The sequence below is a fragment of the Dermochelys coriacea genome, chromosome 5, assembly GCF_009764565.3.
Source record: "Dermochelys coriacea isolate rDerCor1 chromosome 5, rDerCor1.pri.v4, whole genome shotgun sequence".
Classification (NCBI taxonomy): domain Eukaryota; kingdom Metazoa; phylum Chordata; order Testudines; family Dermochelyidae; genus Dermochelys; species Dermochelys coriacea.
The window spans coordinates 126,875,737-126,900,150 of NC_050072.1; the positions used below are offsets into that span (position 1 = coordinate 126,875,737).

Genomic DNA, 24,414 nt, shown 5'->3' on the forward strand with positions numbered 1-24,414 from the left:
CTTGTGATCTCGTAAGTGTTCTGTTGGTTATGCGTCCTCTTCAGGCCAGGTTAGTGAAACCTATGAGTGCTTTGTCTCTGGATTTCCTCCGCCCCACCACGGATGAAATATTCCTGGCTATCCTCTTTTTTTTTAAATTGTCAGGGTGAATTCAGCTAAATATCTAGTGTCTATCTTGATTGCCACTCCTGTGTTCACACTACCAGTGTTTCTTGTAGGTCAATGTGAGTCAATACTTCCTATCACCGTTGTCTCAAATAATGAAAACGACTTCTGCTGTCAGCAAAAATAAGTTTTTTTTCATTGTTTTGGAAATATGTGATGGATATTATCTATACAAGACGCATCATAACTGGACTCTTCGGTTTCAAATAGAGGGGGTCAGTTTTTTTCCATTGGGGCAGTTTTTTCCCTCAGAAAACGCATTTTTGTAGAAAATGAAATATTTTAGGGAATGTGTCAAGTTCAATTAAATTTTCAGTGGGAAAATGTCTAACAAACAGGCTCAACATTCTCATTTTGGGTCAATAATTCCCATAGTTCTGATCATTGCCAATAATTTCTGACCTGGAATGAAAACAAATGTCAAATTATCGAAATCTCCGGCGGAATGGAAATTCCAGTTTGTGCTCAGGTCTTGTTCTGAACCTATCAGGAGCTGAATGCTCAGAATTTTCATGGACTTCACGGGGAGTTGAGTGCACCCAGCACCTTGGACTCGGCTCGATAGTCAACTGCTATTCTCTTGCACTGTTATTATTTGTTTTTATGGTGTTTAGAGGGCTCAACTGACATCAAAGGCCCATTGTGTTAGGTGCTGAGCATGCACGTTGTATGAAAGAGTCCCTGCCCTGACAACCTTACAGTCTCAGTAGGTGGGAGAAAGGAGGTGTTATTAGCCCGATTTTACATATGGGGTTGAAGCACAGAAAAATTGTGATTCGTCAAAGGTCACAGTGGGAGTCTGTGCCAGAGCTTGGAACTCCATCCAGATCTCCTGACTCCCAGTTTCATACCTGAACCACAAGACCACCTTTCCACTCTGTGGGTGAAGGGAACATTGGTAGCTTTCTTCATTTTGCACCCTAAAGACATGCATCTTTGTAGAGAGAGATGAAAGGAGATACCTGCTGCTGTAACAAAAACAATTGTTATTTTTAGCTTTTAATTCTGCCTATTAAAGAGGAACTGCACAACTTAAAAAAAAAAAACAAAAAATGAACAAACAACCTCCCCTACCTTCCTTTCTGACCAGTGGACTTTTGTGTGTACATTTTCCAGGAAAAAAGTCTATTTATTTCCCATGCGTTGCACCTTGTTGTGACATGTCATGTTGGATGGTGGTCAGTCACATTGTGCTGTGTTATGTGACACAAGGTAACAGTGTGACTGATGCTGCTCAGTGTATTGCATGATAATTGACTTTGGTTGCTGAGAAATTTCATGGAAAGTACAGCTGCAGAAACCCTACAGCTTGCTAACAGGCGTCAGAAGCAACTTTTTGATTTCTGAAGGGCAGCCACTACCTGTGCAAAAGGGTGCCCTTTGTTATCCGAAACAGCTAATGGTATTTCTGATCTTCCAGAAAAAAGGGAAATGTATAAAAAATGTAAGAACGTAAGGGATATTAAAATAACCTTATTATAACTAGAACTGGAAAAATAAAAATTGGGCATCTGAACCAAAAAATCTGAAAAAATATTAGTTTGGGGATTATGCAAAATTAAATTGCTTTTTTCTTTTTTTTCTTGCCCAAATGAAAAGCCAAAAAATCTCTTCATTTTGGGTCATTTTGTTTGACCCAAAACAGAATGTTCTGTTTTGTTCTCAGGTTGTGTTTTTACTGTCTCCCTTTTGTAGATTTATTTTGTCATTTTTGAAACTCAGTGTTTCTACTTTTCATTTTTAAATTTAAAACCCTTCTACTTTTTTGGAATTCAATTGAAAAAAACGGGGAGGAGGAAACTATCCTCTGAATTTGACCCAAATCCACAGTTTCAGTTGACCCTAAACTGCATTTTTTGGCTCACAACCTATTCACCAAAAAGATTTCCCCAAGCTCTAATTGCAACACAAATGGGAAAAATGACAGAATAATCACAGGTAAGGCTGTAATATCCATGCTGCAAGAGCTTTGGGGGTGAGATTCTGTTGTAGGTTCCCAGTATTGTGAGTGTCCCAGAGCCTTCTCCCCTCTCATGAGCAGATAGAGGCTTGGAGCTCTGGCTCCACCCCCTAAACACAGAGAGGAAAGCTGAGCTGGTCTGAGGGGACAGTACCTATACCTGTAAAAGGCTGCCCTCACTTATTACTTACTTCCCCTGTGCAGCAAGGAGGGACCCAGGAAGACTCCTTCCATGGGAGTGCAGCAATGGCTTAAGCAAAGGCTCAGACACCTTAGCATGAAGAAGAAGGGTCTGATGGTTTTTTTCGTAACTTTACAAATTCTCTTTAGGCCCCACTAGAGCAGTATTTAAGTTCTGCCCAGGACCATACCACTAGGTGCCTAACAGAAACACAATCAAATAAGATCATACTTAGGCTTGGAAGAGTTAGATTTTTATCAGGTAAATGTTGGTAAACATCAATTTCACCATGTACACCACGACCTGTCAAAAAAAATGTTCCGTCGACCACCTGAATTTACCAATAGGCAAAGTAAGAAAAATGCTGCATGAGAACTTAAGTTTGATGTAAGGATAATGGCTTTGTATGCTTTGACAACTTGTGTTTTAATGGTTATAAAGCTTTAACGTTTGGAATCTTGATGTCTACTGTCATTAAATAATTATTGTCTGGACCCTCCTGTAATCTCCTGCAACTGTGACAGTGTCAGTCGATTAAAAATTGAAATATATGCTTAAAATAAACATAGATGATACCTGTTGAAATGATAAATACATAAATCTAATTCTGCCATGTCTCAATATGCTGCCTACATACACCTATGTGCTTTTATCTATTTTTTCCCACGAAGATTGTGCCCATTGTTCATTTTATTCATTTCACAAACTGCATTGAAAGTAAAAGTCTGTCACTTTTAAGCTTGATGTAAAAAGAAAGATATACCTATTTCAGATTCTAATCTGTGACCCATTGATTTCAGTTATTAAAGGTTTGCAACGATGTAACTGAGATGAGAATTTGTTTCTAGGATTTCTAGTAGAGTAGGTACATAGAATCTTTATCAGTGTCCCAGACTATAAGAATTCCAAATATACCCTGTAACACACATTGCAATATCCTCACGGCACTAGTTCTTTCTAGATACGTTGGACTTGGATTTAATTCCACTATCACACAACTTGTGTTACCTAGGTTCTCAGCTGCAGTAACTACAATATCAAGCTACAGCATTTTAAACACCCTCATCATCTCCAATTTTTCTTTGTTTCTTTATCTCAGGCAGACTATGATGGGCCACAGTGCATCTCCTTGTTTCAGCCTCTAAGGTATCACACAGAAAGGAATAAAAGAGAAACTTGGTTATTGCCACTTTCACTAGTCCTAATAGCTGGGGTTGTGCAAATTCTTCTTGTTTGAGGAACAAAACTGAATGGTGAGAAAAGCCCCACCTATCTGGTTCTGCTGCTGTTCTACCCTATGCCAGTGAAAGACAGCATAACACCTGTGGTGGATGTCCGCATGAGTATTGTTCAGACAGCTGAATAAGATAACTAGGGGGTACAGATTCTTATTGATAGATTCTTATACTGTGTCATTGCCATAGTAACTGATTTAGTATACTGCAGGATATTAGCTGTCTGTCCCTTCCGTTGCTTATGAATGAACTGTCAAGAGATCAAGAGTTATTTTAGAATAAACAAGACTTAAAAAAACTTTAACGTTTCAGTACTAGTTACTTCATAGAAGTAGCTGCAGTGACAAAGGCGACCTTAATTTATCCATCAACTGTTTTCCTCTTGCTTTATTATGTTTTCCTTGTCAGGAGTTTTTCTGGTACTTGTATGTTGTTACTCTGATGTAGATACATGTCAGGCAGAGATATGAGTGGGTGCCTTTTTTTTTAAGTCCTGAGTTTTTTTGTTTTTTTCCAAAACAACTAATGATGCACTTCAGAAGAGTGCACATGTATGTTTTAAACTATGGCAAACTAAGAAAAACTCCTGAGATAGTTCTTTTTGAAAGTATAATTAGGGTGACCGTTTTTAAAGGGACAGTCCTGTTTTTGGAGACTATTTCTTGTATAGGCACCTATTACCCCCCACCCCCATCCTGTTTTTTCACAGTTGCTATCTGGTCACTCTAAGTATAATCCACTCTCAGTTTTTTACTGCTTTCTTCCTTCCTGCTCTCAGATATCCCTGTCTGTGGAAATATAAATTCCCAGGAAAAAGCTTCTGCCTGGTGCTCTCTCTCCTTTGTCCTTACTTTCTCCATTTCATAGGTTGTCTCTGCACTAAAGGTTTTTGTTTGTTTGCAAAACATTTCCACTGTTGCTATCACTAGTTCTATCCCACTTGAGGCAGCACCAGTCAGGGCCCTAGTGCAGATCGGGTTTCAGGCTACCACATGTTCCAACCATCATGTTGTCTAAAATGACTCGGAGAGCACTGTGGCTAAAATGTCAGCAGCTGCTAGGACCTCATCTCCAGTAAAGCTAAATCACTGGTAGCAATTGTTGAACATTTCTGGAAAGAAGGAGCATAGTGTAGACAAGTTCTGATGTTCAAGCATGCTTGGTGTAGGTTTGTAAACACTCCAAAGACTAAAATTACCCCTGAACTGTTTCTTAACATTCCTAGTGTTGAACTACTGCTAATTTAGATTCCCAGTGGTGGGAGCTATAACGGTGCCATGGTGTTTGTGGTCATCAGCAGTTTTATGATCATGTCTCCTAGCAGGGTTATGATGGTAAAAACACAGGTGCTTTCCTATGCTAGAGCTTCCATTTTTTCCACAGGTGGAGCTGCATCCGTGATACCATTGCCCAGAGTTACATTAGGAAGACTCCGCTCCTATTTCCATCGGAGACATCTGAATTTCTCTGGGGTTTAGTGGTGGGACATTTGGTAATTTAATTAAGCTTTCTGTTCATCATGTATTTCACTGGAGAAAGGTGGGTTTCTAGGTTTGGGGACAAAGACCACGTTAGTGCATTAAATGGGCTTTAGAATAAAAAATAGCTTATTGTCTAAGTGGGGCTTTCATATCCCTGGCAGAGCTGCTATTAACTGCCCATCAATTCAAAACAAATAATGAGCAGTAGTCAAGCAAACAATGGACTCTGTCCAGAAACTGAAGGAGAGCACTGATTTACTGACCATTCATCAGATTTTCAATATGTCAAAGCATAATATATGACTAAGATGAGTACAATATAATTGCTGAAACAGTTTCTATTCCTTTGAAAATAACAGTCAGGGAGATCATCCATGCAATTTACAGTATGTATGCAATGCCCACCGCTTGGGAAAATACACACAGAATTGTCTGAAGTTGGCTTGCTATGAGAATACAGTAACACAATGTTGCATAGTAGCATCTCTCACTACAGGTTTGTGTAATAGTAATATTGACCTACTTCCTGCTGACTGTGTTAAACCTACAGGAGAGTGAAAGAGAAATCTATAAGTAAATAAACTTGCCTGTTGACTTGTTCAATGGGCTGCAGTGATAATATGGGGTCTGCTAATTTAAACGGAAAGCCCTTGCCTTCCCATGCACTTGCGTAACAGGAGCAGCAAGAAATTCTGCTTTTAGCTCAGCTAATGGGTGAATCCTATAATATTGCTTCATATCATAACTTTGCAATTATCCTGGCTTTGCTTTGAATGGAGCAGAATAGAATTTCCACCCTAAATTACTCTTATTTTCAAGAGACAATACCTTTTATTGGACCAACTTCTTATTTGCAAGCTCATTTTGTTGGCATTTCCCGCATTTATGAGGCAATTTAAACACCAGAGGGAAGTATTTTAAATATATCCCAATATAGCCTGTAAACTGTGGGCATCTTGATGTGCTAAATGATTTGAAAGGTAATGCCTGCTGTTGGATGTGTCCTTCCTGCTTTCCTGAGTGACAGCAGTATAGCCATTGTACAGTTGCACTGGAATGGAAAAGGCTAAAGTGGTGGTTGTATGCGGGGAGGAGGGGATGTCCCCTGAAATATACAGATATTTAGGGGCTCTTTCTGCCTTTCCAACTCTGAACAGACCATGGACAGTTCCAACACATGAGTCTTTAGATGTGGTGATCAGGACTAGATACCTCAGAGTCCCTTTGCTACATCAGAGAATATTTGCAATATGTAAGCACACAGGGTTTGATTCAAAGCCCGCTGAAGCAAGCTCACAGTGCTTGTCATTTAAAGAAGTCAGAATCTCCTTGGTATCATTACATGGTGTGAATTGGAAAACCAGTTTCTCTCTTTACTCTATATAGGAAACACATGCTATCAGATACCACTGTATGCTATAGCACCGTTTTGTCATCCCTTCCTCACTGACTATTGTATTGCTTACTCTGCTATGTGAGAATGTGGGGGACATAAAAATACAATAAAACCAAGTGGATCCATCTCATTTGGAAGAAGAACCTCAGTTACATGATTCCTCATTTCTCATGTAAATAGTGAATAACAGGATAACAGACTTTTATGGAATACAAGAATAATTGGGTCTGAAATGAAGTGAAGTCCCATGTACAGAGGGGCAGCTCAGCAAGGATAGCTGGTAGCATCTCCATTTTCCCCTTAAAATGTAATGCATGATGAGATTAAAGCACTGATTAAAAACCCAGAGAACTTATATTTAGTCTCCTTCCTTGAGTTCTGAGCTCTGCCACTGTTGTCCAAGGGCAGTCTGGGAGAATCTCTCGGAGATTTCCAAAGGTACAAAGGAGAGTTAGGTTTCAGAGTAGCAGCCGTGTTAATCTGTATTCGCAAAAAGAAAAGGAGTACTTGTGGCACCTTAGGGACTAACAAATTTATTTGAGCATAAGCTTTCGTGAGCTACAGCTCACTTCATCGGATGCATTCCTCAAGAAAGCTTATGCTCAAATAAATATGTTAGTCTCTAAGGTGCCACAAGTACTCCTTTTCTTTTTGTGAATACAGACTAACATGGCTGCTACTCTGAAACCTGTCATTATGCAAGGCACTGAAAGCTCACAAAAGCTTATGCTCAAATAAATTTGTTAGTCTCTAAGGTGCCAAAAGGAAAGTTAGGTATTCAACTCATCTTGGAAGTCAATGGGGAATGCAGGCTTAAGCGTTCTCTGGCTTGGTTGTTGTATCTGTGGGAACAGATCTGTGGGAAAATGGGAACAATAAGACTTGCCTTCTTTACAACGGTGATGTCTATAAAGAACTTGGAGATCTCAGGTGGAGAGTGTGGTAGAAAAGTAAAATATTAGATATTCGAATGATTAGAGGGTTTAACACAATTGAACTGACTGGCATTGCTGTTATTTTTCAGAGGAAGCTCATCAGTCTGCCCAAAATTAAGGGGGTCACTGGCTGCTTGTCACTGAATGGTAGAAAAAAGTATTCTTAAAATAATATATTTATTTGACCAGTCAAACAGAGCTGGTCGAATAACACACACATTATTCATCGATTAAATTAGGGCATGGGAAAAGGTAGAATGCACCAAATGATGTATGGCAAATGTTTTTCAATGTGACCAACTCCCATGATTTTATTGAAAATTTCCCAATATTTTCTTAAAGTCCCAGTTTCCAGAATCATGTGATTAGCTAAGAATCTCCGCTTTCTTTAAAAGAAAAAGTAACTTGCTAGCCCTTGTGGTTGTGAAGAAAAGCTTAAAAATGTGACCCAACTGCACCCTAAAGGCTCCAAAACCAGAGGGCAAACGGAAAAAAACCCAAGATTTATTTGTTTGTTTTCAATCTCACAATGTTTAAGCGACACTTGTGAACTTTGGGGGCCTGACTTCTGAATTTTGAACATTTAGCATTGGCAATCCTGTGTTTTCAATGAACTGCATGTGTCATAATGGCAGCTGTCAAGCTGGATGAAGGCTCCTGTTAGGATCGTACAGAATTGTTATATTCCATTCAGTGTTCCCATGTATTTAAGTATATTAGTATTTTGAAGTACTCTACGTACTAGTACTTTAAATATTCTGCCCCTACTGCTAGTATTTAAGTACATTTTAAAGGTACTTAAAGCACAAGTTACTTTTTTTCTTATTTACAAGTACTTTTTCAAAGTTTTTTGAAAACTGTCCCGGATTGTGGTTGGCCCCTAGGGCCCATTGTTCTGGCTTGGGAACTTCAGGCCCTGAGTTCCGTCTACCACAGTTCTTGTCCGTTGGCCATGTGGTTGCACCTGCCCCCTTCACTTCTGATTGGGCACTGCAGCTAGGGAGGCTTGTGAGTCATTCCTACGTCGAGCTCAGCAGAGCGGTGAGTCAGTGAGGGGTGGCAGAGCCACCAGACACGTACCCCTCAATGACCTGCAGTGAGAGTACAAACCCAGTAGCTGCAGCTCTTTTTCTTTCTCTTCCACTATGTACTTATAGTATTATTATTATTTAGCTGGTTGTCTGGTCAATATATGGACAGTTGCAGGGGGTATGGGAGTGGAAAATACCTTTCAGGTCCTCAGCAGGGATGAATCCATGAAGCTCCCTTGAAGACAGTGGACCCGTTCTGGCTTACCGAAGCTGAGGGTCTGGTCCCATGTATATATTTATCGTGGGTTAGGGCCCATCTCTGTATACTATACGTGAAATAAATAGCTGTAGCTTTGGCAATTGCTGATTGAGAGGGAAAAGAGAAGTCTGGGCAGTGGAGGATAGTTTGTCACTTCAGGGGAAAGTCTGAGGTAAGTGGCAGAAATGTGAATTTATCTCAATGGCATTAGGAAAGAGAGCTTCTTGGAGATTTTACACTGGGAAAATGATAGCAGTGTTTGGCTCAGTAGTGAATTTGGCCCGTTGTCTGTTAGTCATTGTTGACCGTCACGTGGAGAGAAGCACCACATAATTCCAAAATCTGCCAATGCTAAAAGAGGTTTCTGTCATATATTTAGTAATTGTGGCATGCAGTATGACCTGTTCTGTGACTGTCATAAACCACTTTGCTATTACCTTCATTGTGGCGCTGTTAACTTGTAGCATGGTAGAGTCTGGTAGCGGATCACAAACATACATAAAGGATGTTACCTTCTCTTCTCTTCCCAGTGTAAATGCAATACTAGTCATGGTGAGGGACTCTCTAAGAGTTCTGATTTCAGTTCCACTGTGAACGCTTATCTGCAGCTTATTCCAACTATTGCAAGCTCTTGTGACTGCAAAACTGGGTTGCAAGTTTTGCAAGAACAAGCCGCCTCCTGACATTTTTGGCTCGTTCTGGACAAACATACTGCGAGGGACTATTTCCTGTTGCATTGTCCATCTGCTAGCGCTAGTCACAGATAGAGCTGGTCAAAAAATGAGAAAAAAAGAGTAAAAATGGTGTCCAAATGGTTTTTGTGAGGGGGAGGGGTGATCAAAAAATCAATATTACAATTCAAATGATCACAAAATTGAAATTAGAAAACTTTTGACCACCTCTTGCCTCAGCTGGAACCCAACAATGTTAAATAAATACATTTTATATCAACATTTAAGAATGCCATCTGGTATGCTTTGAGTTCAATTCTAAAAATAAGCAAAGATTTTGGAGAGTTGCTTACTTTATTTGAGCTGGTTCACCTTTAACTTTGTAACATGCCACTAAACACTGCAATACCTACTGCTTTTTTAGGGGGTCTAATCTCATGATGACTTGAACATGACTTAGTCTTGAAGCAGAGGGAGGCACTACATAGTTGTTTTTTTGTTTTTTGTATTTTGTTTTTTTTGTTTGTGGCAGTATTCATCTTTGGAAAACATTGTCTGTAGGGTAATTCTTCGGATTAACTTTGTCGTAGCTGTGGTCTTCCAACACAAATATAGTCATGCTTTATGAGATATTGCTCCCAATCCTGGGTGATATTTTGTGTACATTCAGGTGAAGAGGAATTGAGGAAGGAAGGAGGTATATATTTACCATGTGGATCCATTGAGCTCTGTAAACTACGGGAGGATCTGCCAACAGTCTTCATTACTAGATGATTTCACATTTGTAGGGTGTAAGACACGATTCTTTTTGCCTTGACCTTGTCTCCTTTCCTTTATCTCTGTTCAAGGTGGGTGGTAGCATTTTATCCTTCCTTTGCACAGGACTATGCAAGGTACAAGGCAGCGGACAATGAGGTCCTTTGTCTTCCTCTCTGTCCAAGTGACTTTTACATAAAGGTTTTAAGTTTAGAGACAAACCCATATTTTATTTAACATGGTATTACAAATCCTTTACACATGGTTTTCTTCCATTTCCTGCATTAACTGCTTCCCAGCTCTGGTTTATTTTGGGCATCTCCTTTGCAATCTTCCCTTAAGCGATCAGAGCACACCTAAATGACAAAAGAGAAGATCTATGTTTATTGACGTATCATGTAGGGTGACCAGATGTCCTGTTTTTAAAGGGACAGTCCTGTTTTTTGGGACTTTTTTTTATATAGGTGCCTATTGCACCCCACCCCCATCCCATTTTTTCACAATTGCTATCTGGTCACCCTAGACATATGTAACTTTATGGGTGTTTGTGCTTTATATTTTTGTTAGAAAAACATCAAGAAAAAAGTTAGAGCAAGAAGAATGCAGCCAGCTAGGATGCTGCATGCTGCCTTTTAATCAGATCACATGGAAATAGCTGGGAAGGAGAGTGTCCCATAATCAGTGACCAATTTTGGAATATGGCTTTTAACCTCTCTCAACTTGAGTTTCTTTATCTGTGAAATCCAGACAGCATTACTGGAAAGGGTGTTAGGAGGCCATATTAGATAACATTAATAAAATACCTTGAGAACCTTGGATAGGAAGTGTTATGAAAATACAAACTATTATCTTTATGATTTTGCAGATGCCACCTACATTACTCAGGGCACAATGGGGAAAAGGATTGATGGTACTTGATGAAAACTCCACCCACAATCCAGGGAACCTGGATGTTTCTGCCAAAATTATCAGTAGTGAAATACCTAGCAATGCTGCTGTTTGAATTTTCTCCAATATTGGCCAATATCATGTTTCTAAAGAAGGTGCAGAACTGCCACAATAGACGATTATACATTTCTCTAGCTAGTGTAACTGGAGATCTTAATATTGTTCTATTTCCAATCCTTTTTTTGTGTCCTCTTTGCCTCAATAATGTCTTGTGGCAATGAGATCCACAGAACAATTATGTGTTGGGTTAAAAACAAAAAATATGTTCATTCACTGAAAAGATACAACAGATGGCTTGTGCCTGTAGATATAGCATTTAGTGCTTTTTCTGAAGTTCATTTACATAAATGGGAGTTTTTTCATTGACTTCAATGCGTTTTGTTCATTGTCATCATTTATTCAAATGTTCATTATTAGCCATGTGTGACTGAAAACCAGTCTCATAAACCAAATTTTTAATATATGATGCCTTAAATTAGTAATCCTAAAATATGGGGACATAGCTCACAATTGATTAAGTTAGACAGAATTCCTCACTGGTTTCCGTGGGGACTTTTGCTCAGAAACTGATGGTATGATTCAAACCCATAGTGCACAAGTTTTCCATCCAACATTCTGATGAGTGAAAATTCAGCCACATGAATGGTGGAGAAGAGAATGAAAAGGATTACCAATGCTGAGCAAGGATGGATGGTCCAGTGGTTAGGTAGATAGCTTATGACACCTGAATTCAAGGCCCTGCTCTGCCACAGACTTCCTGTGTGACCTTGGACAAGTCATTTGGCCTCTCTGTGCTTCTCTTCCCCTCTGCCCAAGGGGGATAATGGCCCTGCCCTGCCTCAGAAGTTTTGTGAGGATACATTATATACTGTCAGGTGCTCAAATACTATGGTGATTGGGGAAGGAGGGGATCATATAAACATCTTAGGCTGAATACTGTCAAAATGAACATGCAGTTTTTATTCAAACAAATGTCCATGAACATTTCTTACAGTGTTCATCCAGCTTCAGTTGTAAGAGAGAGTAAATAGGAGCCCTGATCTCCCTTCTCTGTCAGTCACTAGTTTATATACCTCGATTCTAGCGCACTTTATTGCCCTTCTCTCTAAACTAACTAGCCTTACTCTTTTTTAATCTTTTCACCTACAGAACTCATGCTCTATAGTTTTCATTCATAGGATCATAGAAATGTAGGGCTGGAGGGATGTTGAGAGGTCATCTAGTCCAGGATCAGTGAAACCTAGATCATCCCTGACAGGTGTTTGTTCAACATGTTCTTAAAATCCTCCAGTGAAGGGGATTCCACAACCTCCCTTGGTAACCTAGTGCTGGAATAGGTTACTAAGGGAGGTTTTGAAATCCCCATTTTTGAAATTTTTGCAAACAGATTAGACCTATCAGGGATGGTCTAGGTATTCATTGTACATCTCCAGAACCTTTCTGCTCCTGAGGGTGTGTCTTTTAGTTTAGAAGATGGCATTACAATATTGTTAGTATTGTTCCCTATTCTTGCTCAATACAATAAGGCTCGTACATGGGTGGGGGTTGGGGGAAGTGGTGGTGAAAGAAGGATGAAAGACAAAGGGCCTAATTCTCCACTCCTTATAACCTTGTATTGTCCTCTAGAACTCTGCTGAGCAAGAGACCCATGGGTGTAAAGTGCTGCCAACTCAGAGTGGGGACCTCCTGACTCTGCACAGTGATAAATGACTGCACAAAGTGCAGGGCTGAGGCGATTTGGACTCCCCGGGACATGCCCAATGGAGGGTGTGGCCAAATAGAAAACCTCTTCCATAACGCTACATACTGAAGAAGGTGGATCTGGCCTTTTACCCTTGGTGGGTTTGGTCAATGGAAGAAGGTTTTGTTTTAAAATTTCAAATGAGAATTCATTATCTGATGGCATAGCTGGCTAGCAGCCAGCTCTTATTGTGCTAGGAGATAAATGTGATTCCTACACAGATACAGTGGGTCTGAGCCTGATTATCCTCTTACTTACAGTGGTGTAAATCAAGAACAACTCCTTTAAAGCCAACAGAGTTCCACCAGTGGAAGACTGATGAGAGTAGAGAATCCCACCCTACTGTTAGTTTTTGCTAATTTAACCAGACTTTACTGCAAGCAGAAAACATTGATATGATTGAACCTTCGTTCTTTAGACAATGGACGAAAGCTCCCATTATCTATCCAAATCACAGCAATTCATTTACCTAAGAGCTTCTCAGGGCTCTTCAGGTACAGGCTGTCCCTGCTCTGGCCAGGCCTTTGTTTACTCTGTGGGATGCATTTCTCCTGTTTTACAGTGCGTGCTTCAATCCCTGGTCTGCCCTACATATACACACGTTTTCCCTGCTCTTTAAATCCATGCAGGCATATCTGGTTAAGCACTTCTCATTTTAGTTAGAAATAACTGCTCCCCACTGTGGTTAATTTTACTCTAGGTAATCTCTGAGGTTGAAGACAGGGGACAATTTAAATGTGAAATGAAATCACTCAGTCCTACATATTCATGTGCAGACACAAATGCACACTCTTCCAGACTTGTTTTTATTTAATTTGCCGGCCCTGTTTAAAAATAAAAAGACCAATTTCAGCCACAAGTGCTAATATTTTCCCATGCTCTTTCATGGCGTTTGGTTGTTCAGTCAAGGCAGCTTTGTGCATGTGTGTGTGTGTATGATTTACTGATCTGTGGCTTGCCACAAGTCTTTAAAATTACAGTGCCCATTTCCTGCTGAAATAATTTCTACAAAGAGTGGCTCCTATTACAGCAAGAGTAGCACGGACGTCATGATTTATTATTATTTATGGTCCCAGGGCCTTGTTTATGCACGATGGGTTAGGTGCGCAGGATAGAAATGCCATTATGCAAATGACATTGAATGTCCTTACTGAGCCTAAATAATTTTTGTGTTGGACGATTAAACCTCATCTGTTATTGATATGGGCTGCAGTCGGGCTATTAAAGAGTCCCAACAGTACTTACTCCCAGTAATGGGAAAATAGAGAGGAAGAGGCTAAACAATTGCCTCAAGTGTGCTGTGATTGTCTGGTAGGAGTGGAACATAACAAACCCCCTGAATGGAAATCGTGTTTACTACTTAGGGATAAATAAAGAAGGGCGAACACGCAATAAATTACACTTTGTGATTTGAATCAGCACAGCAGTGCATTTGCGTACTTTCAATTTCTTTATTTAAATATATATATTTTCTTTTGGGGTAAATACTAGAAGTAGCCCGGAGTGATTCCCAGCCAGTACTCTCTCTGTGAGGGGGGGGATGGAGAACGAAGCCAATCTACTCTGAGAACAAGGGAGAGACGTCGTCACTGGTCTTTTTTTTTCTTTTGACACAGCTGTGCGGTCACATTTTGATCAGTGTTGATAGCTTATGAATTCCAAAATTGACAAAATTTACAGAAAAATGAGGATAATCCATCTTCCTTAGCAGCCTGTCAGGAGCTGGCTATACTTCATAATCCTCAATTACAGATGCTATTTTCAGACATTTACATGCAGATATTAGAACAAAATGAAAATGAGAAACAAAGAGAGAATGGAAATTCAGCTATTTATATGTATAAAAGAAAAACAACAGGTAAATTCTAGGCATTTAGATTGGATTTGGGGTCCCGGTAGCAGACTGAGAGTGACTGTATGTGTTTGTGGATTTCAGTATGAAACAGTCAAATGCAGCCTATATTTTCAGCATGCAAATAATCTGAAGGTTTAGGTCAAAAACAAGTCAGTTATTCTGAAGTATCAGAATAAATGTGATCCTGGCAAGGTGCACTAAATAATTCCCACTCTTCTAGGGAGATCTCTGGGGTTTGCCCCAGGTCTAATTGGATTTGGGTTAAAATGAAGCACAGCTGTTAATTTTTTAAAACATATTTTATAAAAGAGAGCTTTATACAATATTTTGTTCAAAGTAAAAAAAGATGATTCCGTCATTTGAAATCAAACTTTCATCCCTTTCAAAAGAGTCACTACCATGTGTTGACTAAAACAAAGGGAAATTGGAGTTCATCCCTGATGGACTGTGTATATAGGAGTTACCCCAAAGAAGAATTGGGTTCAGTGATAGTGCTAGGCAGAGTAGAAAATGTGTTGTAAATAATAAAATGATGGGGCAGTGGGGGAGCGAATAGGTTTTGATATATAGCTCTTCAGCTCCCTTCCCAGTTCAAATCCAGGGGAGGTCAGGAGGAGGGTTTTGCAATGAAATTTCCATTCCCATAAAATTTAAGACAGAACTGCATTGATGCCCATACAGCTGTATGTGCTACTGGGCTTCTGAAAAGCTGGGGAGATTAATTAGAGCTGCTTTGGATTAAAGTCTCTGAACCATGTCAAATGTTACATTTTCCCCCCCTTTGTGAGCCTGACATAGGGCTTCAGTGGAAAACATGCCCAGTGCTTGTTAGTTCTGCCTTTATTTGTTTATTCTTCCTGCATTGTGACACTCTGACATGACTATGTTAAGTTCTAGCCCTTCTAATGAAAATTATGGTAATTCCATGGCCATATTTGATCAGTGGATGGTGATGGGAAGCTAGGAAAACCCTAGAGATGTTGTCTTTTGGTTTTGGAAAAGAACACAGAGGCAGATCTTGGTGACCAAATCCAAGTCTCCATTCCATATTTGTGTGTGTCTCTCTCTTCAAAGGAGGTCTGTTTTTCCCCAAAGAGTTCAGCTAGCCAACTGCCTGGTGGAAGGTGCCCTAAGAATCCTTGAGCATGGGTTGGACAAAAGAGAGAAACAAGTAACAATGAGTTTTCAGAGGTGTTTTAGTCTCAGCACTTCTAGTCATGGTGGATTTTTTTTTTAATTGGATATGTCCAAGTTGAGTGCCAGGTGCTTGTACAAAATATGCCAGCCAAGGGACCAGGTTAACTATGAGTATGTAGAATTGGACACATAATTTTCTTATCATACATCATTCATGATGCACCATGATGACACCACCATGTCAACATCTATCCTTGAAAAGATAGAGAAGAAGCAGCAGTGTTGCTTTTTAGAGGGAAAGGTCCAGTGTGCACCACTTTATCTTGCTGCAACATCATTAGCTGAAAGGGAGGGCAAAGGGACAGATTCTATATGCACAAAAAAGCAACAAAAAGACAACAAATCTCTTGGATTATTTTTGTATTTTGACTGTTCAACCTGCCAGCATATTGTACACTGATTTCCTTTCACACTACCGTGTTCCCAACACCAAAAGGTACCTATTCAATACAAAGGAATGAAGAAATATCAGTTGGTTTATTTAATTTTTCAGAGTTGTGGTTTGGAATATTGAGCAGCTGAGAAAAGCAAAGCATGTGTGTCCGGCTGAGTTCTGTGTAGCACCGCTGAAAGGTTACTTTTAGTGCAAACGAGACATCCCTTTCCTTTCCTCCCATCACTTGGTCTTCTGACAAGGTTACATATTTTCAGAATGCAAAATAAGTAGGAGGGGAAAAAAAGGAAAACATTTTATTTTAGCACTTTTTCCCTACCACTGGGCCTGGATCAAAATAATACATCACAGTAATCCCAACTAGTATAACACAAGACTGAAGGTATTCTAGCCAGGTGATCTATTCCAGTTTTCTCTCACCTTTTTTTTTTTTCAGTGTTCATACACTTTAGGAAAGCCACCTTTCCCCTGGTCCCCCTCTTAGTATGCTACTATGGAATAAAAATCCAATAACTGCATCAAAAAAAATCACTCAAGAGAAAGTTGGCCACAGCCACTCTTTCTCACCGACCCTAACTCAGTTTGCACCCACAAAGGTCTATATCACCCCAGCTACAGCTGCTGTGGCCAGAGGCACTAATGTATTGCTCATTCATAGAACAGCTCTTGAAGAACAGTAGTATCAAAGCTGCCATACCTCATTTTCCTTCATTTTTTTCCAACAAGCAAACTGGGAAAAGATCTAGTGTGGCACTAAGCAGAGTTTTAAAAACACCCTTTAGGTGTTAAATGTTGAAGTTCACCATATAGTACAAGAACGGTACTCTTTTACAGGTAGTCCAACCAAAATATTCCCCCAGATAGGTGCAAGGAAGGACAGAGAAATTAAAAGTAGCTCAAAGACAAAAGGAAATTAAAAGTAAAGATTCCTTCCTTCCTGTCTAGTGGAAGGAAATAGACATAAATAACTGAGGAAAGCTGACTCTCTGGAAGTCTAGGAAAATGAGTCAAGGTATATAAAGAAGAAAACGGAGGTGTCATAGTCCAAAATTGGGGGCGGGGGTGGAGTTAGGACAAGAAACCCAAGTCCCAGAGTCTGCATATGGAGAATATTGCAGTGCTATAGTTGAACATGCTTTGAATATGGCTGAAATGTATTCATCTCAGCCTCTCATTGATCATTGTGCAATGAGAGCATATTAAGAACAGCACATAAGATCTGTGTACATTATACCAGTTCTGCCATGGTCAGAAAAATTCTAGCTGAGTAGTTTGGATCATCCAAGGAGCTTCAGCTCCATAGAACTCTATGCACGATATAAGCGAAAGGCCTCTGTACAGAAAAAAAAAACCTTTTTACAGAGTGCCTATGGGAAAGCTCAACTCAGAAAGGCAAATGATATCCTGACCTGTATCCACTGGAGTAGGGTAACTATGTTAATATTCTTTGCCTATTTTGAACTGGCCAGCTGCCGTAGGAAGCCAGTTGTGGTAATGAGATGTGTATCGGTACTAATTTTGGTTCTATCTCACGGTAAAAAAAATGCAGAGTGAATTTGAAACCAGTGGAGAAGTACTGGTAGGAAATCTAACCTCTGAACTGTCTTCAGTCTTTAGCATCAAAGGGTTATTTTAAATGAAAGGATAGAATGTAGGATACTGACAATATCATTTGACCTGTGTCTCCCAGGCCAGAATCCACAGCATGCTTCCATCATCTGAAAGCATGTGTCACAGGAAGGATGTTCTTAAAACCAAAGTGCTGGTCGAGTCTTCACCATCCTGCTTCTGCGCCTTCTTTTCCTCCTCTACCCAGCATCTAAGCTTCTCGTGACAAAGAATAGTGATTGGGCATGTCACAGAATGGAAAAGGGACTTAGGAGCAGGTTCCCATTTGGTGGGCATCGGCGTAGCTGTGTTGACATCAGTGAAGCCATGCCAGTTTACACCAGCTGAGAATCTACCCTGAAAGTGAAGGAGAGAAATCTAACCCTGGAAGCCAGCAGGAGTATCACTAGCAAAAATGTCTAGTGATTGTGTTTTTTTTCCAAAGGCCCTTGTGGACAGCTAATGCATTTCCTTGACATCCTGATGTGGGCAGGATTATGTAGGCACATGAAAGCTGTTTGCGTATAGGTGGAAGTATGTTCCCACGATGAGAGGCTAGTGGGTGTCAGGGAAAATCCTTTACTTCTTGGGGACTGGAAGAGTATCTCAGGGGAAAACTGATGTTTTCTTCTGAGGGTGGAGTCAAGAAACCCAAACTGTTCCAGGCTCTGCTCCTGATTTGTATCACTTTGGGAAAGTCACTTAAACTCTCTGAGCCCAGTTGGCTACAAGCATAAGAAGGTACCACTCCATTAAAGGCAATGGGATTGGCCTACCTGTGCCAGCAGTAAATTTGGCACTCTGTGCCTCAGTTTCCCTTTTTTAAGAGAGGCCTGGTACTACTTTTCTCAAACAGGTATTGTAAGAGTTAACTGTTTGTAAACAAAGTGCATTGGCTGTGTCCTCTAATCAAATGTAATGCTGTGTAATTACAAACACTTGGCCTGTGACTTCCTGCATACATGCAGAACATCTCTTTGGTGCTGCTGGTGGCATTGTTACAGACAGACCGTATTCAGTCCAGATAGTGGTGTCTCTTTGTTTGTTTCCCTTTAGACAGAATGCCTATCTCTCAGGCATGGATGCACCAGGCAGGTTGCTACTGTTAGTCAATCTGCAGCGTATACAATATCCCATCCTCCTGATTGTAGATGGGTTGGGGGAGAGGAATACAGAGAGAAATCTCACATTATAGTTCAGAAGCTTTTTTTTTTCTCACTGCTCTCCTTTTATATATTCTCCTTCTTACATTTCTGTGTTTTCTTTCTCCTTCATGCTATGGCAGTGGTGCTCCATGCTGATGAGACAATACTTGGTGCAACCCCAGGCAGTCATTTTTCAGGTAATTTCTTAGGGTACCAAACACCCGACTCACGCTTTTTCAGGTATCAAGCTGGTTGGGTTTCCCCGATTATGAAGGGGTTCTTTGGTTGTACCTGGGTAGGTTGGGTATTTTCTTTCCCTGGCTATTCCTAGTCCAAAGATCATGGGGCTGTGTTGCAACTAGAAAAAGCCAAAGAAGTAACATTCTTAGATTAATGATCAGTCCCCACGGCAGCACAATTCTAAAATGTAACTAAGCTTTTTGGCAACTAATTATGAATAATCAGTGGTTAGGGTCAGTAGGGATGAATTTCTGATACAGTCACAAGATTCAGGAGGAGGAAGGATCTTCATTCTTGATGGTGAGAGGAAAGGCCCCTCCAAGAGTTGTTAGTTTAGCAAGCTTTGCCTTTTTTGGCTTAATGGTGGGATGTATAGCAGTGATGCGCTGTGTTCGCGGAAGAGGAAGCAGAAAAGATGATAAAAGGTCCACCCCATCTGAGTCGATGACAGAGCCCTTGTTTTGTTCAGTGGTGGTTACGTGCACGTCCAAAGCTCTAGTGTTCCAATACCATCCCCAACTGTAGAACACAGAAGCTAATCTTTTCTTTGGGGACTGACTTGGAACCATCAGTGTTATTAAGACTGCCTGCTCTTTCTGTGTGTCTCTCTTTGCTGTGCGTGTGTCTGTTAAGCTTTTCGGGGCAGAGGATCCCCTGTTTTTACTTGTTTGTGACTTGCTGGACCCACAATGCTGCTGTATGAAGTAATAACGATTACAATCAGTCCCAGAGCTTAATGCACCTGAATTCTGCAGGGAATGAGGGGAATTTAAGTTTGGACTCTTTTGTTGTGTTTATAAAATAGAGGCTCTCTTTCTGCTCTGTACTCCAAGTTCTTAGCTTCTATTGAGGCAAATGTTGGCTCCAGTTGTTTAATTGGCTTGTTAACATACCCTACAGCTCTGCAGTGTGAACTGCTTTCTCCAGGACGATTGTATTTTCTGTTTCCAAAGCCGTATGAACAGTGGTAAACGCCAGTCTAAACCTGGCACAAGATGGGCATTGTTCATTTCATCACAGCTGTCTTGGCCTGGTACCAGCATATGTAAAGCATTCACATATGGAGTGCACTGCCACGAAATGCAGGAATGCTGAGCACAATAGTGGGCACCATCAAGAGTGCTGCCATGTAGCCAGGGTCTCCTAGCAGCTTCTGTTTTGGGGAAAACCCATACAGCAGTTAATGTTCTTCTCTCTCTGTTTGGGTATATTGCTTTCTGAGGGGATAAGTGGAAAAGCCATTGACCAGCAGGCAGCTGTGTTACTGATGATGTGATAAAGGGCTATGCTCTATCTGACTAAGGCTTTATCCATATTCCTCTTGCCTCAAGTACCAACAAACGTGAGTAGGTGTTGCTGGAGGATGGCTCAGTTCAGGGCCTTAGTGCTGGCCAGGCCATAGCAACAGGCCTGTAAAGTTGGCAGTCACAGCCCCAGAGGAATTTCCACAATGTAGGGGGCTCCCCAGTGGTGTCATGGCTCTGTATCATCCCGCAGCCCCTGGTGTAGGGTGTGTGTCAAGAGCATTCCCATGGGAATGGGTGCATGGCTGGAATTCCATTGTATTCTGGCTATTCCCAGCTGATGACAGAGCCCTTTGAGCCCTCAGCAAGGTGCAAGCTTGGACCATGCTGAGGCTGCTCTGACCTGTGGCAGGCTAGCCATCCCCAGAATGTGGAAGGCTCCTAGGTGACCTAAAGCCACCTTTGCCTCCTCCTTATTCTGACATCCTGGGCTGAGTTAGTGATGAATTTCCACCCATTTTTTTCTTAAAGCCAGTAGTAGCTTCATTTGTTCCAACCTGCAGAAGGTGTCTCTAAACTCAGGGTATTGCACCAACTTTGGTAGATCCTATTTTATATGCCTAAGATAGGCATCCCAGATCCATAGGGTTAGAAGGGACTACAAGAATCATCAAGTCTAACCCGCTGCCAAGATGCAGGATTTGTTGGGTTTAAATCATCCAAGACAGATGGCTATCCAGCCTCCTTTGGAAAATGTCCAGTGAAGAAGCTTGCATGACCTTCCGGGGCAGTCTGTTCCATTTTCCTACTGTTCTTACATTTAGGAAGTTATCAATAAGCTTTCTATGCTGTGGTCAAAAAGAACAACATTGGCACCAGGTGCATCTTTACAGACATGAAGTGAAGGAGTGGGGAAGTACCTGCTGACTTTCCAAGTCTGTTTGAGTGGGGCAAGCAGTGAGTTCTGTGCAAAAACTCTTAACTACAAACTTTTACTGTAGCTATCGATACTAATTCTTGTACAAAGTTTAAGGCTTCTATTACTGGGAGTATAGAAAATGTCTTCTAGTTTGATAAGCCTTGTTTGCCCTTATGTTTTGGGGTAATAATAGTTGAAATGTGAGGTCTAATCCTGATATTTCTTGTTCCAAAACCTGTTACTAAAGGTTGTAGGTCCAATATAATGAAAGGAGAAGAAGGGTAAAATGTATAAGCATTGTAGACAGTTCCCGGGCCCATAAAACTTGCATTTTGCTGACAGTGAACATATTAGTTGCAAGTGCAGTTGCAATAGCAGTGGAAACCATGCTGCTAGCATAGAAATCTTTAGCATGATTGCTGAGAGTTGGCCAAATTTAGACCTGCTGTAAGTGGGTCAATAGAAGTGCATCCATTTACACTAGGTCTGAATTTGGCTCAGTATGTTGGCACAGCTTGATGTTTTATATCAGGCAGCTTCAGACTATAACTCTTTTTACAAAGTGTTAATGGTGCTAGTTAGACTCATCACAGGGTTTGTCTACACTACAGTCAGAGGTGTGATTGCAGCAGGAGTAGATATATCAGAACCAACTTTAGCTGGCTTGGGTATCGCTAGCAGTGATGTGATGGCAGCACAGACTTCAGCATGGGCTAGCTGTCCGAATACATACCCAGGATCCCAGATGGGCTTGTTCATCCCATGCTGAAACCCGTGCTGCTATTGGTACCTGATCTAGCTAGATTAAAACTAGCTCAGGTATGTCTACACCTGCTACAATCACACCCATGACTGCAGCACAGACGTACTTGAAGTGCTCTAAGTAAGCATTAAGCTGCATCAACACTGTGCCTTTAAGTGAACTGTCATCAACATTATAATTAACTTCAACTCTTTCTAGTGAAAGAAGGATTCTAACCACTGAACAGGGCAGATCTATGTACTCCAGTGTAACAGCACGTATTAAATAAATGCTACTTTTTCGGAGGAAATTTTGTGTGCTCTCTTCTCTTTTTCAGAATATGCTAATGCACAACTTGACTTCAAGAAGTCAGGGTTTCCCTGTGCCAAACTGCTCACACAGTCCCATGGTGCTTATTACTCCAGAAATTAGCTTTCGAAGGCACTGAACATCTTTACAAGACGACAACATGAGAAGGTCTGCAGTGGTATTCAGGACCCTCTGAAGGATTAGGGGATGTGATAGGGTTTTAATAATCAAAGCTAGAGAAGATGAAGGCATGGATGTCATGGAGTGGAAGTAGTGGCGTATGCAGCACTGTTGAGGAAGTGCTGTTGAGCAGAGAGGCACACCCTCAGATGTGTCAAGACAAGGAGCGTTTCAGACTGAAGAAGGGGCAGAAGACTCTGAAGAGTGAAGGAGACAGGACACGTGGGGTTATGCTTTAGTATTTTCACCTGCCTGAAAAATCTTGAGCCCAGAGAGTATCACGCTATTGATCCTCTGGCAAGATACCATGATGTTGACACCAGCAGTTATAAACTTGGCCACAAATATTTGGCACACCCTCCAACAAGTGCTCCCTGGGGCAGCCTATCATGATGCCGGGTGACCCTGGCACCTTGTGCAGCTTGCGTCTGAAGCCTACTCTTCAAGAGGAGCTTGTCTCTGTTACTGTGAACCTGCCATTATGGGGTTATAAGTATACATTCCTGCTAATTTTAATAACAATTGTGCTACAGAGGCACAAATATCGACAAACCCTGATATTTATGCCAAACCCCAAGCAGAGTTCTCTTTCTCAGACCATGCACAGAAATCATCTTATGCCTCACCAATAACTTTGAAAAAAATCTTGTATTTAGGAGCAATCATGTTTACACAAGATGTTTCCTGCATTTCTCCTTACATTATTAAGGTTTTAAAAGGAATTTATAGAGTGCGTTGAAAATGTACGGGGCCTGTTTCACCACTGCATTACTCCAGTGTTGCAATGCAGTTACAGTGGCTTAAACTGCAGTAGCACAGTGCTAAATCACCCCAATTTTTAAGTTTATTTGTTCCTACTACTTATTCTTCATTGAAATCATAACCCCTGATTGCTCTGCACAGGGTTATAATCTCACTAATAAGGGATCATGACATTGAGGGAAGATGAACTCAAAAAAGTAGATTCTAGTTTTGTGTAAATGGCCCTGAAAATAAAAAATTACAGGGGAAGGAAATGCAGATAAACGTTCTACCATATACGCAGAATTCTTTCTAAATATAGGGCCAGATCCCCAGCTACTGTGAACTTTCAGAGCTCCATTGGCTTTCAATGGCGTCAATGGACATTATCAATCTTACTTTGGTGGAGCCATCGGAGGCTCTGGCCCCTGATGTTTAAAGTTTCCCATAAGAGATCAGTGGATCTTTAATATATGCAGGTGATGCTTGATCTTATTTATTTTAAAATAAATTTGGCATTGGAAATGCGTCCGGAGATGGAGTGCCGAGGCTGTCCGTGAGCCCGCTTGCAGTAACTAGATTTGCCTAAGTATGCTTTATTGCTTACAACTTGACCTGAAAGGAACTACTGTGTTCTTCAGTGGGACATGGTTGCAAAACATTTCTGCTTCCATCTTCTCTTCGGGCATGTCTTTCTCTACAAATGTGACTAGTGCAATGAGAACATTTTGATTGTGTTACCATGAACTATTACTGAACTGTAATAGGCAAATGACTTTCTTTCAACAGTCACCAACTTTGATCTGCAAGATGCTGCCACACTGAAAGATTTTGTTGCTTAACAATAATAATCTTGGATCGTTTTAGGAAAAAAAAGAACCATTTTTTGTTCTACCAAAGCATCAGAGACAAAGATGAGACATGCATACTGTGGGTTACTAATGACACATTTAGCAGCACAATTTAAATGTTCTTTGCCTTTCACATGGCTAATCTGATAGAACAAATGGCTTAGGTTTGTGTTTTTTGCATTGTATGTAATTGTGTTATACTGCATGTATCAGAAAAAGGTTGTTGAATA

At 40.7% G+C, this 24,414-nt stretch overlaps 1 protein-coding gene across 5 annotated transcripts in view; it reads left to right on the forward strand.

Moving 5' to 3' along the window:
- The window catches only part of PAX5 (paired box 5), a 238,089-nt gene that overhangs the window by 95,666 nt on the left and 118,009 nt on the right, over window positions 1–24,414 (forward strand). Inside the window, exon 7 of one of the 5 annotated variants that reach the window (XM_038403330.2) lies at window positions 19,099–19,155. The exons of the other annotated variants lie outside the window; for them this stretch is intronic. Within the exon in view, the coding sequence (XP_038259258.1) occupies window positions 19,099–19,155 (57 nt within the window). The remainder of the gene's footprint in view (window positions 1–19,098; window positions 19,156–24,414) is intronic. 5 annotated transcript variants of the gene reach the window in all.